This window comes from Squalius cephalus (assembly GCF_949319135.1).
Source record: "Squalius cephalus genome assembly, chromosome: 21".
Lineage (NCBI taxonomy): Eukaryota > Metazoa > Chordata > Actinopteri > Cypriniformes > Leuciscidae > Squalius > Squalius cephalus.
The window spans coordinates 29,787,753-29,807,062 of record NC_137142.1 but is presented as its reverse complement, the minus strand read 5'-3'; the positions used below and the strand labels follow the sequence as shown (position 1 = coordinate 29,807,062).

General features: G+C 38.0%; 1 protein-coding gene across 22 annotated transcripts in view; it reads right to left on the bottom strand.

Moving 5' to 3' along the window:
- col13a1 (collagen, type XIII, alpha 1) overlaps positions 1 to 19,310 on the bottom strand; it is a gene marked incomplete at its 5' end in the record, with an annotated part of 107,199 nt that overhangs the window by 25,916 nt on the left and 61,973 nt on the right. For 7 of the 22 annotated variants that reach the window (XM_079854478.1, XM_079854483.1, XM_079854475.1 and 4 more), the window contains 7 exons: positions 9,547 to 9,573; positions 11,593 to 11,637; positions 12,044 to 12,070; positions 12,557 to 12,574; positions 12,687 to 12,728; positions 12,985 to 13,077; positions 15,999 to 16,061. In XM_079854478.1, coding sequence (XP_079710604.1) covers positions 9,547 to 9,573; positions 11,593 to 11,637; positions 12,044 to 12,070; positions 12,557 to 12,574; positions 12,687 to 12,728; positions 12,985 to 13,077; positions 15,999 to 16,061 — 315 coding nt within the window. Of the gene's footprint in view, positions 1 to 5,303; positions 5,349 to 9,546; positions 9,574 to 11,592; positions 11,638 to 12,043; positions 12,071 to 12,556; positions 12,575 to 12,686; positions 12,729 to 12,984; positions 13,078 to 15,998; positions 16,065 to 16,594; positions 16,637 to 18,495; positions 18,553 to 19,310 lie in introns of all 22 variants that reach the window. The other 15 variants (XM_079854484.1, XM_079854494.1, XM_079854482.1 and 12 more) reach the window with 8 other exon arrangements.

Genomic DNA, 19,310 nt, shown 5'->3' with positions numbered 1-19,310 from the left:
TATTCCCAACACAGTAAACAAGCAATATTTCACTGGTCAACCAGCTAGACAAAGCAGATCTAATCAGAATAAACCGGCTTTGACCAGTATGGAAACTAAGCTGGATTCTTTAGCAGGTTTATCAAACACACAAACAAACAGGTGGATTAGTCAGTCCTCAATCATGACATTACATGGTAGTGCCACAGGGGAAGCATTTTACAACATGTCCAGAAAGCCTCGACAGAAAACAACGCATGACATTCGAAGACTGGCGGCCAGACAACAGGCAGTCGAGGGCAGAGGTCAAAGATGGCATGAAGACTCCAGTGAGTCTGAGCAGAGGGCAGATGGCAGAGCCTAGCTTGGCATAACCCGCTTTGACAGGTGCAGTGGTCAGACCTTAGAGAGGGTTGCAGGTTATCAAGAGAGACAGACGCCACGTGTGCATTTTGAGAGGGTATTAATGATCCAAGGCACTCTGGTGTGCTTTTGGGCTTGAGACAAGACTGCTTGTCATACTCAGCTGCTTTCATAAACACCGTCCAATCAGGGACCAGAAAGGGCGGTTGGGTTTGGACAAGTCGTATGAGAGTTTATGCGTGTTCCCAGTAGATGAAAGAGTCCGACTGCATGTACCCGTCCCATTTAGGGAATGGAACGATGTAGTGATGGTTGATCACTTTAATTAATGAAAGAGAAACTTCTTGGACCCATGCTGAAAACAGGAAGTCTCTTTGATCTTCTTCATTTCCAATCAACTCACACCATTCCATTAGGCCCTGCTGCCCATCGTCATGTCTCATTCTACCCCGTCTGCTTCTATTTTAGAGTGAAGAGCACTTGGTGGGGCAGAGGCTAGTGTGTGGACTGACACAGGCTGCAAGTGATTTATGGGAGTGCTAATCTTCAGGCTAAAAATGATGAGGACGGAGCCTTTGGAGTTGAGGGGCACTCTGGGAAGGTGAAGAGAACAGTCATCAGCACTGAGAAGAAGTGGCTGCCTTCTTTGCTGACAATCTTGATTCCGTCAGGACAGTTCATAATAAGTAATGACTTTCTTTGGCTCCTATGAAATACGAGAGCTTGGTATATGTTCTTGGCCCGAGGTATAAAGGGAAGACGGGTGAAAGGAATTTCCAAAATAAACCTAATAATTTCCATTTATATATAGACATGCATCATGAACTGCTCAAGTTCTTTGAGACACAAAGGATGCTTGTTTGAAGAGAAAAACAACTATTAAAAATTCAGTTCTGACTTTTAAAGACACAGTGTGTGATTTTTGAGGCACTAGCAGCACCAAGCGTAATTGCAATCTGTTTGATTGAACATTCGGATTGGGTGTGGCCAGATTCACGCCAGCCAATGGCCTGAGTTTGGGACAGGACTGTCTGTTTTGCCGAACAATTCTTTTTTAATGTTCTTGTTTTATGTTGGATTTATGTTTAAAGCAATAAAAAAGTGCTCAGTACAACTTCAATTATGTAGTGCCTAAAAACCCTGTAAAATCACTGTAATGCATGGCTTCTTCTGACTTATTGCTTTAATAGCCCTTGGCCTCTCCATTTTAGCAATCTCAGTCTGGAGGGGAGCGTGTAACTGAGAAGTTTTGAGAGCCAATGTCAAAGAGAAAGAAACAAAGCGGCTCTCATTTGATCTTGGAGGTCCACTTCACTGGGCAGTTCTTTAAATTCATGTCACGCCATCATCTCTCATTCCTACTTGACATAAGAGTGTAATGGCAGAGGGACAACACGCGTCACGTGTACATCTGTCTTTCACTCTGTGTGTGTGTGTGTGTGTGTGTGCACGTTTGATTGTTTCTGTAAATGTGTGTTGCATTTCTTCCAGTTAGAGGGAAATGCAGACAGTCTTTAGCAGCTTCACTTAATACAGATGAGGCTCACCCACTGTTGGCTGCAGGAGTAAAAGGAGTAAATTTAGCGTTTGCTTATCTCCTTTTTATCTCATAAATGTTCACTGGCTTTCACGACACAATACCTAGTACTGCCTATTAATGAGAAAGGCAGATGTTTTTGATGGAAGACAGCAGTTTCCCCAACAAAAAGGAGCTGTGTCGGTACCATAGTAAAGTGATGGTACACATTGTTAATATAATACTAGTTCAAAGTTTGAACACACTGGTTTTAATCTGTTTCTCATTATTATGCTAAAATGCTTGAAATTAGTTATCTTTACAAACATAAATTGTGCCAACATAAGAATTTCTTTATAAAACTAACTTTTTAATTTAAAAGACATTTTACTGTTGTCATCATCATGTTGCACATGTGAACTACTTCGATACAGTTTGCAAAGTATCCCAGGATGCACCTCATGAAATCAGTTGTGAGAGTGAACATATGAGTAAAGCTGGAATCTAGACAAATATGAAGTTCAAATATAGTTACAAGAAATAGTTTTGTATAAAAATTTTGGTCACTAATATAATTATTTTATTTTAAATTGTATAATAGGTTTGTCCAAAAATTTGATTATTACCATAGTACTATATTTATGTACACTAAACATAGTTATGTTCAAAAGTTCTTAAATTGTTTTATACTTTTATAAAGCAAGGATACATTCAATTGATCAAAGGTGTCAGTAAATACATTTATAATGTTACAAAAGATTTCTATTTCAAATAAATGATGTTCTTTTGAACGTTTTGCTCATTAAAGAATCTCGGGAAAAAATGTCACAACTTCCCAAAAAAAAAAAAATCATACTAATAAATGTTTTTTTGTGCACCAAATCAGCATATCAGAACGATTTCTGAAGGATCATGTGACACTGAAGACTAGAGTAATGATGCTAAAATTTCAGCTTTAACATCACAGGATATTAAAATAGAAATCAGTTACTTTAAATTGTAGTAATATTTCACAATATTACTGCTTTTACTGTATTATAAATGCTTCTTTAAAAAAACATTTTGAATGATAGTCTATCATGTTATTTACATTTCAAGGTATTTCAAAGAATATCATGGAACTATTAGAACCTTTCTGGCTCGTTTTTGATTCTGCCTTAATTTGTTGCATACAGTGTTGTGTTAAAGGGGCTCTAGGTAACTTTTTAACCTTAACTGAACAGCTTCGGAGTCAGTGGAATGGTTATATTACTTATTTCGGGTTGAATGGTGGTGGTTTCGCACCCCCCTGGTGCCCGAGAGCGGAAAAAACTCACTTGCAACTTTGGGACGCGGGTCGTGTTCCAGGAAGTATCGCGTGATATCAGGTCTCGCGATGTAACGAATTGCTTGACGGCACTGCACACGTAATTACACGCCCCCATTCAAGCACCAGCTAGCTAAGCAAAGGGCAACGATAGATTTAGTTATGGCTGAGCCTGTAAAAAGAAGCAGAAAGCTAGGAAATCTTTGTCGGAGGACCAACGAAAGAGGAAACGGGAGACTGACCGAGCAATAAGTCAGACTCGAGTAAAGTTAAATATCGGACCGGCTTTTTCAGAATGGTGAGAACTGAGAGAAACAGAAGCCTGCAAAACGGATGCTGACCTGGCCTTATTGCTGTTGCACTTGTAAGTATCTTTGGAATAAACTGTGTTTAATATTTAAATTTCAAGTAATTGCGACCTCAGGATGTTTGCTATTGTCCATAAAGTTTTTTTATTATGATCGCTGTCTGTTAGGGGCTTACTAGTAACGTTACGCTAGATACTATAACTTTGATGTTAGGCATTGTCATTAGCAAACACGTTTGATTTCTGTAGTTGTGTGGCCGTTCCTCTGTCGGTTTTATTTGTGTAACTTACACTCTTATTTTATGTCACTAAGTCAACGCGTCTGATAATAGGCAATAAACATGTTGCACATATCATGATCGAGCTAGAAAAAATGTTCGGATGTTTTCTTAGACAAGCAAAGGTAAACCATCATTCTACCAGATGAACTTATAGACCTTGCTAATATAACTTTAGACAAATATTAGCCTCCGATATATATATATTTTATGCTCATGCCCACTCTCCCAAAAACAAACAAACACGAAAAGCAGTAGTTCGCCTCGTTCATATCGTTTGTTCCCGGTAAAAATACTAGTATGCATGACAACACAATAAAATAAAATAAAAATCGCCATCAGTTGGAAAGAAAATATTGCTTTACTTGCCTCGGTAGACATAACTGGTTTTGAAATAGCCGGTTCCTCTGCTCAGCTAGGTTGACAGCTGATCAGCTGGGTTGCTCGTGGCGAGGGGGGTGGGGTGACAACCATAGACAACAGTTCGTTTTTACGACAGAGTGTATGAAAGCATTTACTACCAGACACTAGGGGGAGCTTCGTAGAGAAAAAACACTCAAGAGTTGCCTGGTGCCCCTTTAAGGGGCACCGTGTCAAAGGATATTCATAGCAACTACATATAAATCCCTAAAGTATATATTCAAACAAGCAATAGCCCGGTCCCAAGCCTGCAACCTCAATCATATCCCAAACTCACGCAAAAAAAACTATTTCTGCATTCAATTAGAGGCGCTGATCAAGTTGTATATGTATATAACTGTATAAAAAATACTAAATATAGCACTGCTGCAGATGTGCTTATTCATCTGTCAGTTCCCCAGCTGGCACATCTGCTGAGTCTGATGATGAAAAGATTCTTATACTTAAACAGACCGCTCCAATACAGAAACACAAAGCACTGTCATGACAACAGACCTAACAATTGAAGAGTATGGCAGCATGTGTTTGGCAGGGACAACGGCAGGTAGCAAAAAATAAGTGTGCTAAGTCCATCAAGCTGTGTGTAACAGGGGACTCTCCACAAACAGCAGGGTTAGAAGCCCGTAAATCAGATGCACAGGTGATCAGATGAAGGAAGGAGGGAATGTCTTGAAGCTAGCGGCCTGTTTTTCTCTTAGCGTGCAATCCCTCTGGTCTCCCAGCATGACTCCGGTACTGAGTCATATGTCTTTGTGCACATCCTGGTTTCAGTTGCAAAGAATATGGCCTGCCCTCAGCCCTTGCGAGTCCTCACTTTAGTAACATAAGCTGGTGTCTACAAGTGGTGCACACGTCAATGAAGGTGGATGAGTTATAAGAATGCACATTTAGAAGAGACCCGAAAATGAATGAACGAACAGAGCAGAATTTAAGACGTTGTTCACTAAACCCTTCCTGTCCACTTTAGTTCTCAATCTCAAGTCTCTTTTTTTTTGTTGCAGTTTATATTCAAGAAGTTTGAGAACATTGCTGATCATGCAATGCCATGCAAATATCATGATAGTTCGATTTTTGCTTCATACGCACACCAAAAGTTAAATGCACCACAAACTACATTTCTCAGGCTCAGAGTACCTTCTCCCCCTTCTCTCCTGTTTGCCCATCCATCCCTTGTTCGCCCTACACAAATGCACAGATGGGAACATCTTCAGCAGATCAAAACAAACTGTACACCACAGATACACACAAACTGCTGGAGGCCAACCGGAGAACATATGCAGACATGGGATTGTGTAATCCCAAACAAAACCATGAGATGAGGAAGTGTTTTCTTCTGGCACAATCCAAATAAAGAAGCCAGAAACAATAAATCAATAAGGATGATGATCTAAAGTAAGCCTCTGATCCTGTGAGCATCAGGACGTTTGACTATAGGGCTCTAGGGTGGTCCTGAGACAGACGTCGGGGGGAGGAGAGGATGTGCAGAGGAAATGAAAATTCCATCAAACTCAGGCTTGTAAAGGAGTTCGGTGGGACAGAGTTCACATAAGATGTCTGGCCTATGGACTCAAGCTTCAGCTTGCGCTCTCATCTGAACACAGGGTTTATTATACACCCCATGGAATTGTTTAGAGAGCAGAGTTTTCTTTCTTGTATAGTATTTTCTAAAGGAAACAGGAAGTTTGGGACGAGACATACAGTATATATATATATATATATATATATATATATATATATATATATATATAAAAAATAATAAATAAAAATAGGTAGACTTTATCTACGTCACAGACAGAAACCATGATAAGCTATTTGCTAGTCAGAAGCAGTAAGGGATTTTGTGTTGTGGTGCTCGGTCCGATCCACTTTCAACAGCGTTTCTCAGAAATCACTTACTGCACCTTTAAGAAGCTTAGCTTTGAATTTTTGAGTTCTACAAACTTTTTGAGTTCTAAAAGTTACAAGAAGCTGAGAATGTGATGTTTAATTCAACTTGCAAAAACCCAATAATTGCTGTCAACTATTATTTAATGTCCTTTAAAATATTAAGGGTAACACTTTACAATAAGCTTCATTATTTAACATTAGTTAATGTATTAACTAACATGAACTAACAATGAGCAAAACATGTTACAGTATTTATTAATCTTTGTTAGTGTAAATAATGTTAGTTGATAAAAATACAGCTGTTCATTGTTTGTTCATGTTAGCTTGTTCATGTTAGCTTGTGCACTAAATAATGTTATAAATGTTATAACAATGTAAATAATGTTAACAAATACAACCTTTGATTTTAATAAGGTATTAGTAAATGTTGAAATTAATACCAACTAAGATTAATAAATGCTGAAGAATTATTGTTCATTCTTAGTTCATGTTAACTAAGATAATTAACTAAAGTTAACTAATGAACCTTATTGTACAGTGTCACCGACCATATTAAGTAATCTAGGATACTCCTCGCCAATGAAATGCACATCAACAATAAGAAAATGAAAACTAATCATCAGCTTGTCTATAATTGTCAAGTTCACTAGCTATCATTGAAAAATATATTTTTAAAAAAAGTAATAACTTAGGGGAAGGGAAGAGGTGGGTGAAATGAAACCAAAAGTTTCGAAACAGCTGTAAAAAGTTCATTGCATTCAGAATAGGTCCAGATAAATTTCAGCCTAAAGGCCCGTTCACACCAAGGACGATAACTATAAAGATAACGATAAAGATATAATTCTAAAAATCGTTCTCCATATTAAAGAATAACAGAGTTCACACCACAACTATAACGATAAAGATATGAGGAACGATATCGTTGGGATCGCTTTCAGAACGATTTTTTTCCAGCTGTCGAACGATAAAACACTGACAGCCAATCAGAATCCATTCTAATTTAAAGGTCTCGCGCATTTAAAATGGATCTGGATCATCCGGGCGCGCGCGTGCTTAGAATAAAAAGACCGTTATCGGTCGTTGGTGTGGACGCATATATAGTTATCTTTATCGTTATCTTTATAGTTATCGTGCTTGGTGTGAACGGGCCTTAATAGTGATACTTCACGGAATGGCCTAATTTACCTACACGTATTTTGTGTATTTTCAAATGACAAAATACTGTATTTTTATTTTGATCTATTTAAACAGAGGCATTTTTGTATTTTTATGTTAAACACATTCTCATGTATCTTACGCAGATGAGTTCAGTGAGGCTGTCTATCACTGCTGGCTTTAGAAGACAACATTCAGCATTAAGCAGTTAGACAGTCTGGATAGCTGTATCCTGTAGGGACTATTTGTGTATCAGCAGGTGTAAACTTTACATGCGTCCACTCCTCTTTACAGGCCAGAACCTCCCCAGTGAGAAACCGTGTAATCACTCCAGCAGATGCATGTCTTTGGTAGGAGCAAATGCCTCAGTTATACAAACATAAATCTTTAGATGTTTAGATTTACTCTCTATACTCTATACTGCTCCTTCAAGATGCTTTATGCCTGGCTCACACTACAGGAGTTTTAAAATCCTAACCGATTTTGAAATCTGGCTGCAGAATCTTTGCAGATTTTCTTCCCTCAAATCTTAAACATGCTCACACTACAAGATTTGAAAATCGCGGTACACCACACACTACAAAATGTTATTAAGATTATCGTGCCAGAGGAAACGCCTCACGTGATCTCACGCAGCAGATCTGAAGTGGAAAAGCATGGAAACATATGGGATATGCATAAAGCTCATGCTCAAAGTTTAAATTAAATATTATATAATCTATCTGTGAATGCATCCACATTTTTACATTTCCGTTGAATGAACAGTTGAATGACTGAGTGACAGCCTGTCTAGAATGCGCAAACTTTCAATGCCACCTGGTGAAATATCAGCAGAAAGCCTCTCGTAAAGTGAGATTCAAGGAATTAACTGTTATATAACAATGGTCTAACAAGCTCATTGTCAGGTTTATGTTGTGTTTATATTATGTGGACCCGACTCTTATTTTGACATTGTATCTTCATTTTAATCCACTTCGTTTTAACGCGCTTTTTAGTTTCGGTTTCATTACTGAACATGTACTCGTCTTTGTGCCTGCTGACCACAGCGTAACACTTATTTATTTAGCAATAAATAAATGGAGATAAAAACGCATATCGAGTTGAGTCACTCAAAATTTCCTCAAGGGAAATTTCTTCAGCACGACAGCCCTACTTGTTTCTTGGCTATTTTGACAGCACTGACGTAATCACAGTCTTGCTCATCCCGATTTAAAATCTTAAATATCAAACATGTTTGATATGATCGGGGCGAGCCCGATTTGTGTGAGAGCAGATCGGGAGGCGCAAGATTCGATCTGTGAACGCCTCACATTACCAGATAATTTGCGCCGAACATCGGAGCCGATCGAGGTCATCGACAAGATTTTTTCTCCGATTCTCGGGAGGGGTAAATCGGGCATAAATCGGCCTAAAACTCCTGTAGTGTGAGCCAGGCATTAGCCGGGGGTGTCAAACTCAGTTCATGGAGGGCAAGTTTAGCTTCAACCTTAATTAAATGCACCTGATCCAGCTAACCAAGTAATTCAGACTTAATTGAAAATTATGTGTCTGTATCCGAAATCGCCCGCTATACCCTTAAAAAGGGCACTATGTGAGGGGACAGATATTTGTAGTGGTGTCCGAAACCACAGTGGGCGTTATGGAGCGCACTTATTCAATCCCACAGTCCACTGCAATAACGAGTGTACAAGCGACCTTGCGACAATAGTTGGCAAACGATGCTTTTGGGAAACACCCCAGGGCAAGAACTCCCTGCTCATTCATGCAGCCGAGCATGGGTAAGAGCAGCGACTGTATTTTTATTAACTAACATAAACAAAGATTAATACATGTTGTAAAAATATTGCTCACTGCTAGGTCATGTTAACTGATATAGTAAACCAATGTTAACAAATGAGACCTTACTGTAAAGTGTTACCACTTTAATAAACCACAAAGATGACATGATAATCAAAACTGAATGCAAATATAAGATTTGCATACACACAACAACAACAACAACAACAAAATATATAAAGGTGAAGTGTGCAAATTATGTGTCACCACACGCAATTGCAAGTTGGTCTGCCATTGGTTAAACAAACAGTTAGCCCCTCCCCCAAACCCATGCTATTGGTTGAGTCAATGTTGCCATGTTGGGCTGGTCGAGATCAAACAAACAGATCCATGTTTTGACAGCACCATAAAGACACAGTGTTTACACTTTATGGAGTTGATCAACCTACGAATAGGTTACTTACCGCTGAAAGTATTTTAACATGTCAAAATTATATCACTTTTAAACTTCCAAACATTATTTAAAAAAATAGCAAGCAGAACCAAATGAGTTTCTTACCTTCAGTCCTTCGTCTCCTTTAATTCCCTAAAGAGAAACAAAGAAAATAAGTGAACAATATGCTATGAAATGCAAAATAAACTTTTCCTCAGCCCAAAACAACTAATTTGCAACTAATTTGCATCTATCACAGCAACAGGACAACAGTTTCAGTCCATGACATCATTTATCTACAAACCAGTTCAGTCTCCTGTTTAGTGGAGGAATTATTTGAACAAACTTTTCTGTGCTATTCAATGCTGTATGGTTTGGCTTTGCTGAGTAAACTACTAAACAACCATGAAGGCGACAGACCGTAATTTTTCAGAAATAAAGTCTCGTGGGAGGAAGACAAAGTCTGCTGTTGATTAATGGCGTTGGTAATGTGCCGGATAACATGTCTCCTCTGATTTGAACCTTTTAATTGTAAAGCCATTGACTTGGCCCTTTGCCTCTCTCACAGATGAAGGTAAAGACGTCTCTTTTCTGAATAGAAACGAGAGGCCTGACAGGAGACAACCTCAGCACACAGGGGAGAATGAGTTTTGACCTGCCTTCATAAATCTTTGGTTTTGTGAGTTTTTAAGAGCGCAACACTTTCCAGTATCCAGAAGGTGGTGCAGTTGTGCAAAATAACTGCTTCTCTGCTATAGCATGAAACATTTCACCTGAGCTAAGTTTAAAAAAGTCAACATAAACGTGACAAACACAAAGCTACTTCAGCCTAACTCTAGAATAGAGGAATTTTCCATAAGCTCACTGTGTGACATGCTTACTATCAATCTAGCTTTAGATATTGACTGGGTGCGTGTGTTGGACATGAACTATGTGGCTGATGGAAGAAAGCTCAAGTTCACTAAGGTAGATTTGGATGGGAATCGATATGCAGGTTGTTCCAGAGTTCCCACGGGTAAAAGCGAAACACAAATCCAAGATTGCGAACTATATAGGTTGTTTCAAAGCAAAGCAAATTCAATTTCACATGGAAAAAATTATATGTGGTTTTTGTGCCAACATGTATTCCTCACAAAGTGTCAATCAATGCACTTGTAACTTCACATAGGCTAAGCTGTTTGACCCACTGTTCTGTGCTATTCTGGAAACAAGTGTGGAAAGATTGATTGTGTGCAGGAAAGTATTCAAGAAAGAAAAAAAGACCAAAAGGTAGTTTTCTCTAGAATATATGGTTACATCCTCAGCAAGTGCGCATTAAATTAATCAAAAGTGACAGTACGGGCATTTGTAATGTTACAAAATACTTTTATTTCAAATAGATTCTTATCTAAGAATCCTGAAAAAAATGTGTCTCGGTTTCAAATAAAAAATTAAGAAGCACTTAATAAAACTCTTTTTAGCATTGCTGATAATAATAAATGTTTCTAAAGGATCATGTGACACTGAAGACTGAAGTAATGGCTACTGAAAATTCAACTTTGCCATCACAGGAATAAATTACATTTTAAAATATATAAAAATAGAAAACAGCTATTCTAAATTGTAAATATATTTCACACTTTTACTATATTTTTCTTCAAATAAATCCAGTCTTTGTAAGCATAGGAGGCATTATACTAAGCCCCATCTACTATCTTAATTCAATCTTTCATTACCTCAGGGATAATGCACTCAATGACTTTAGAGTTAAGCACACTGCTGAAGGGGAAGACAGTAAAACCCCAAACAGATGCTGTTATCAGCCGGTACTTTGTCTAAATCCTCTAGTGCTCCAGTGGTATTTAAACTCAACCAATAAAGGTGCCGTCCCACTGGCTTAATCAAAACTATATGTTTTGGGTATCTGATGTCACACCTAATGACACTTTTAGATGAAATCCCACTCTCTTCTGTTGGAGGCCTGATTAAATAAAGTATGTAATTTGAATACGCCTTTTTCTGCACCCAAACTTCAAGACATTGATTGACAAAACAACAGGAATCAGACTCAAAGGGGGCTGTCAATCTGATGTATGGGATTATGTAATGGGTTGACCCAGAAGTGATGGGTGACCTGTGGAGCAGGTTAATTATTTAAGCTGCTTAAACCAGTCAAAGGTTACAGATTCTTACCTTGGGGCCTTCAGGTCCACTTGGACCTCCTTCACCACGATCACCCTGAGAGATAAGGGGAAAAATCAGTTAGAGAAAAAAGCAAATGGTAGAGTTTGACCAGATGAATTGTGTTCTTTCTAATCCACTAATATTTTATCCATGGTCTATCATGACGTGCCAAGCTTCTTTCTCCAAGTTTCAATTTTTTCATCTAGCATAGCGATTAATAAGCCTCACATTCAGGGCTCTGCCCTGCAACTTAGAGGTTTTCAATCACTCTGCCGAATGATTAATTGATACGTCATTCTGCTTAATTCCTGAAGGCTCCTCTGAGAAGGAGGATCCGTTTTGTTTAAGCAATCAGCAGCGGTGCCAAATTTCTAGTTCTAAGATGTGGGATTTAAAAAATGGCTTTTCGGATAACACAAACAATAAATGTCTACTCATGAACTTTGATGGACACACTCACCTTAAGTCCAGGTACACCGGGTTCACCCTATAAAAATAATAAAAATAAAAAACAATCAAATATCCATCCAAGACCTATTTGCTCTGTGGCTTTTATCGAGAATTTGTTTAAAAGGGGCTATAAGCAGAGTGGTATTCGTTTATTGGGAACTTCATGTCCAAAGGAGTAAGCCTCCAGTTACAGCTCTTATATAGACCGCCGACAGACAATCTTTATAGAGAGCTGAAGTACGCTCCTATTAGGAACTAGTGCTTCTAAATGGAGCACAATTAATATTACCCAGTATAAACTCAGTGGCAATTAACGCATATGGGGAAATACATACTTATCCAACAGCAACACGGTTAATCAATTATGGCGTATCCACCCCTTCTGTACTGGGAAAGACAGAGCGGACCCACCCTGTAGGCTGCTGAACTGTGTGTGAACTTCATGTGAGCCTGTTTATGACTCGCCTGTGGAAAATACTATCATTGCAGTGCAGCTGGACAGCTGTGTGGTTTTCAAGCTTACCTTCAGCCCCGGTAGCATCTAAAATCAAAGAAAAAGAAACAACATTTCAGTTTGAAGCATTATAGATTTCTGATGTCGAGTATCCGTGCTAGGAAGGTAAGGATGACAATGCATGTATTCGAATACTCACCCTTGGATCTTTTCCAGGTTTTCCAGGTTCTCCGGGTTTACCCTATGCCAAAAAAAGAGTAGCTAGATAGTTAAAACACACACACACACACTTTTTTATACTGTAAAAACTGTATATTCTGTCCCCTAAACCTACCAATCTCAGAAAACTTTCTGTAAAACATCATATAATATGATTTATAAGCTGGTTTCCTCATCACACATGACACAAAGGGGTTTATTTTTCAATAACAAAAAAAAAAAAACTGACTGTACATTATCCAGGTTATAAGCAAGTAAATAAATAAAGTGAGATTTACCGGGGGCCCACTAGCACCATTTAGACCAGGAGTCCCTGAAGGCCCTGGGGGGCCAGGAGGTCCCGGTGGTCCTTGTGCTCCAGGCTCGCCCTGCTGAGAGACAGGAAGTTAGCATCTGAGATAAAGAAATCATTTGGATATAAAGTACAATTCATAACATCAGTGGTATGATCCACTCCGATTCAAATCCAGTAATTCAAAATAATGAGATATGAAATTAAAAAATGAGCAAATTTTTTGATGGAATATTCAAAATCTTTTATAAAATGTGATTTTGATTTTCTTTTTTAAAAATATTTACAAAAATTCAATGATGAAAATGGATTTGAAGCTGAGAGGAACCCAAGTTTGAAGGTTGAGTTGAAAGTCAAGTGTCAGGATGAGATGATTGATGTTATTCTAGTTTATAGAGTACCATGTTTGGAAAATAGTGGGGGGAAAATTTGGGGGAAAAGGTTAGGTAAATAAAATAAAAAAATTCACTTAATGCTTTTAAGAACCTCTTTAGAGGCCCACTAACCATTAACTAATGTCTAAAACTTACCAAACCCTACAATTTTGCTAGTGGCCTCACGAAACATCTTCAGTCAGGTCTACACCAGTGGTTCCCAACTGAGTTTTTTTTAAAGATGCCATTTAGAATTGGACATGAAGTGGCAACCCAAAATATTTTGTTGTTTAAAACTGAAACCTCAAATTTTATCCTCACTGTAAGTGAACTCAAATTCCATGTAGTCCGGGTCATGTTTTTTTCCGGTGAGCTTGATTGGACGCACAGCCTTTTACGCAAAGAACAAAATATATGATTTTTCTCCTCCCTTTGAAAGGTTGTTAAGCCTATTTATTTTATCAACTGCATTTAGCATAGCTTTTCCCAGGTGTCCGACCAGTTGAAACCCACTGCTCTACATGATCCACTTATGGCTGTTTTAAAACTATCTCGGGTACTTCTCAGTTATGAGCAAGACGAGACCTTCAATACAAAAAGAGACTAAACAAAATCATCTACAGGAAAGTGTCCAGTATTTACACAGCGAGAGGGATGTGAAAATAGGAAATAAGACTCGACTAAACAATATCCTACTCTTCCTGAGAAGAGACCATGAGGAAAACTGATTATGTAAGATTTCTGCTGTGCAATTAATTTTTAAAATGTCTGTTTTCAACATTAAAGAGGCTTAGTCTGCAAACGGAACATTTGGTGTTAGAACTTCGAATAATTTTCCTTCCATTAAAAGCATTTATTTCCAAGTCTGCTACTATAGACAGAAAATTAAGACCTCCTACATACTGGCAACCGTGTACAAGGCTGATTAACCACAAATAGAGCAGATACCGTGACAAAGAAAACCCTTTCATGGTCTCTGTTCAGTAGCAAAGTCTGAAGCTCAAAGAAATCCGAAACACATCCATCAGCTTCAGATCCATATTTTATCCATTTATTCCTTGACAGGACTTGTCGAGATTTGATTTATGAGGCCAGATGTGGATCCATTAAATGGAGACATTCCATGATCTCCATCCAATGCACAGACCCGACCCAACTCGGAGACCCAATCCAATCAGCTGCAAAGATCTTTCCCTAACACTTTCTGTCTTCCACAGTCTGTACCATTGTCTCCAAGCATGGTACTCGAAATTGGCGTGCACAGACTTCACACCTGTAGAATTAAGATGGAGGACGGGTGCCAACCGTTGTCAACCTGTGCCAGGGGCACTTCCTGGAGTGGGCAGTAAAAGCAGAGAGCCTTTTAGAACAGCCTCACTTTTCTGCTAAGCTGTCTCATTTTTGTGTTATCTTTTGACTGTCATTGTTTTTTTTAAACTTCTGTTTGTTTTGTTATTATGGCTTAAGGAATCTGATGAAGAATACATTTTGAACTTTTAAACACCCCATGAAATGGCCTAACGAGTGTTTTTGTAAACATTTCTTTAGAGCATCTGATTGGACAAACAAATTGGACACGCCTATGAGTGCAAGTTGATGTCATAAGATTTTGTTGGTCTGTTTTCCTAAAAAAGACTGTTCATTTGAAATGCATATGTTCTGAAAGTCAGTTAGTAACACTCGATAATATGATAATATGTCAACATTAGTTAATGCAATATCTAAAATTAAATAAAGAAAAATACTTTAATTTTGGTTAATTCCCACTTATACAAATAATTTTTTAACAATTTGCATAAACTAACATTAGTTAACATGGGAAAGCTATTTTAATGTGTTAAATACATGTGTTAAATACATGTTAAATAAATTTACTATAGTACTAACAGTAAATTATGCATAATTACAAGAAACTAACACTAAAACAAAGCCTAAACCTGAACCTACAGTAAGTGCATATCAATTAATATTACTCAGAACTAATTTGCAGAATTACACCATAACCAGGACAAATGTGGCCTTTAATACATTATAATGAATGCTACAAAATGTTTTTGTTTATTGTTCATGATATCTGATGCATTAACTAATGTTAACAAATTGAACGGTATTGTAAATGTTACTGATTAAAACAGAATTGGACTAAAAGACTCCAATTTTGAATAATTTAAAATATTTAATCGCATCGCAAAATTCTCTAGTAGTTGTATTAATCTTTTATATCCAAAATCAGCTCAAAAATACCTGAACGATCCTTAACCCCAACATTATCATAGGACTAGACATATAAGGACAATCCATTATGTATTAGAGAATTTTATTGAGATAATGTCCAGTTAAAACAGATGGACATAGAAGACAGAGAGGGCCTGACAGAAGTTCTTACTGTGGGGTAGAGTTTATAAGCCAATAAATTTTGTGAATTGGACATTACTTTAGGAAAGAACTGTATTTATGTCATATCAAGACAATGAAATTATTGGCCAAGATAATTCAACCCTGGCTGTTTGTTTGAGCTTTGTTAATGAACTCAACACAGGTGGCACTAAGAGGCCTGGCTGGCAGTCGGTGGATGGAGGTTGGCATCCGTAAGGAAGGGGTGCGAGGGTGGCAGAGAGAGATGTACCTTGAGGCGCTTTAGGATTAGAGGGCTTATTGAGGGCATGTTGCGGACGGTGATGGGTAACATCTGCTGAGGTCACAAAGCACAGGTAGGCCACGGTGCACAAAACCACCAGGCCAACAAGTTCATCAGGAGGCCAAAGGGAGGAAACGGGCCAGAGATAGAAGAGGAGAGGAAGGGAAAAAAACAGAAAAACAAATGAAAAAGAAAGTGAACAGTAAGGAAAAAGCAAGGCAAGGGGATAGAGAGACAGAGCCAAAAGGATTCAGCATCACTGAACAGTCACAGGTCCATCAGAGTGGAGTACTGTAGGTTTGCTATTTCTAAATGTAAAAATTCTCACAATTATCAAATTAATATCTCAAATTAAACATAAAAGATTTATGTTTAGTAATATGCAGGTAAAAGACTATAAACTAAGCATTTGATTCGATTTTGATCATTTGTAGTTGACTGACAGCCCTATTAATTCCCATATCAAACATTATCAATGATAATGTTTCATCTCCACTGTGACGGCATCTGTAACACTGCAGCAATGCTGTGTAGATCAGGCTGGATTCAGTCTTGCCACAAAGAGAGTTTCGCAACAGACTTACTGTGGCCTGTCCTCCAGCACAGACGTTGACAATACGGCGTTTCTGTTGAGATCAGCATCATTGCAAAGTACAGATTTAAGAGTTATTGACTTATAGATATACCACTTAACAGTTGATATTACCCTATACAACTTGCCTTCTTGTGAGTTGCCTGTATTTCATATTTTTGCTCGGTGAATTACACATAAAAATGTACATCTATAGTTCCAAAAGTTATTCAATTTTGGATCTTACTGTACATGGAATATACACTACTGTTCATTAGTTTCAGGTCTGTATGCTCTTACGCTCACCAAGCTGGTGTTTATTTGAACAAAATTTGGACAACTGCGGCACGCTCACGCTATTGTTGTTTCGTTCATTATGGACCATGGCAAGCAGACTTTGGGACAAAAGGAGAAATAAAACGAGGATCAATATCAGCGTAGTGTTTTCGAGATGCAGAGAGCTCCACGTCCGCGACTAACTTCGACTTAACAGAGACGCCGCTCTTGCATGTACTTTATTAGACAGGTGAGCAAATGTACATAAAACGAATCAATGTTATATAGCTCAACATGATGAAATGTTAGAATATGATCAGTATGTTATTCTAATGTTGACCTAGCTTACTGCTAATCTCATACAGCCAACAAACGAAAACATAGAATAACATTATAACTTTTAACACACTCAAATGCAGTTTAGTATGATAGTGTAGACCAAGTGAAACAGCGCTGCGTTACCTCACAAGTTTAATTTGTCAAATAAACTGACCTGTGTGAGTAGAAATGTCCTTATTCCTTTATCTCCGTAGGACTCGCGTGTGGTGCCGATATCTGTCTCTCATTAGCAATCGCGCCCTGCTTCATACCATAGTCATGTTAAAAAACATGAATATTTTCACTCAATAAACATTATTAGATCCATCGCAATGACGACAAGTTCGATAATTCCGCTTATGCGCCATCAAACTACGCCTTTTTAAGAGGTTAGCGACCCCTAGCAGCGAAAAGAAAAAATACATATTGTAGCTTTAAAGCTGAATTGTCAGCATCATTACTCCAGTCTTCAGTGTCACATGATCCTTCAGAAATCATTCTAATATGCTGTTTTTTGCTGCTCAAGAAACATTTCTTGTTATTATGATGTTATGTTGAAAACAGTTGTGCTGCTTAATTTTGTGGAAACAGTGGATTCAGGATTTTTTGATGAATAGAACAGCATTATCTGAAATAGAAATCTTTTGTGACATAAATGTCATGTCATTTTTGATCAATTCAATGCATCCTTGTAAAAAATCATACAGACCTCAAACTTCTGAACGTAGTGTACATATTCCAATATATAAACGTAATATATGAAAAAGCAATTTACACAATCTATAATATCAAATATATAAAAGCGCAATGATTGTCTCACTGAATTTCCGAGTTAGAGAAAAATACATACAAACAAGGAAGGCAAGTGTTTTCAAGTATCCTTATCTCCCTGCAGAAGGTTTTTCCACCAATTTAACCAGAATGTTACATTGTGTTAAGGTACTCTGCATAAGGAGGCCAATCAAAATATAAAAGACACATGGTATTTATGTATTTAACATATCCAAAAAACATTTGGATGCATTTTCGATGACATATAAAGTTACAGCTGCATAGTGTACCTTAAAATGATATACCACAACCATAAAAGTTCCTTGAGAAGGCCAAAGAAAAAGCAGGAAAACAGCTGTGTGATAAAATGTGTCATTATACATTCCTATAGAGTTTTCAATCAGTTATAATAACAGGCACTTCTCTGCACCTCCAACAGTGCATGTGGATAAACTAGAGCACAGTTTTCAGCTATGTCTCTCTTTGCAGCAGGACTGTAACCCACATATCACGGTATTAGGGATGAGGGACAGCGAACAGCCCACAAACCTTCAACATCAGAGCCTGACTGGAGCGCAAAGCTGCCAGCGTTTTCATTGGGAGCCCCTGCTTAAAACGGCCCAACATACAAATACACGGACATGGATACGGATACATAAACAAACACACACACATTCAAGTGATAATACCCATTTTTTGTTCCATCACTGAAGAGTGTATCCTTTCAGTCTAGCGCAGTGACCTTTGGGTTTAACCCTATCTGCACTAACCTACAGTACTACAACCACCCTTATGTGCAGCTTTCTACATAGTGCACGTGGCCTGGCTGACATGCATGAAAAATGACTGTTTCGATGTGATATATCTGTATGGTATACTGACTACACTTACACAATAAAGCAGCGATTAAATTCTTAGAAACAAATCTATCAACTGTACGTGTCCTGCTGCTGTTTCTGTACTTTCTTGTTCAAGCAAAACACAGATTCAGTAGAAACATCTACTGCCAAGACTATTTTTTCTGCTTCTATATTGCGTGTTGTTTTTGAGATTAGATAATTGATAAAATAGCTTCAAAAGGCCAAAATTACTTTTAAATAGGCTAGGGCTGTTACCAAAACCCCTTTTAACAGAGAGTCTTATCAAATCTAATTCAGCAGGCTGTTGATAAAATTGCTGTGTTTACAAGAAACTGTGATTTCCCCCAGAGAGGGCTGATCAAATTTGAGGCCCTGCCTTGGCATGTGCTCATGTGCTGCCTATCTGAGACTATCCAAGCTGCCAATCCATTATTCCTTCCCTTTTTCCCTCTCTGTTAATGTCTCTAAATTAACCGCAAAACATGTTGTACATGTCTTTTTAAG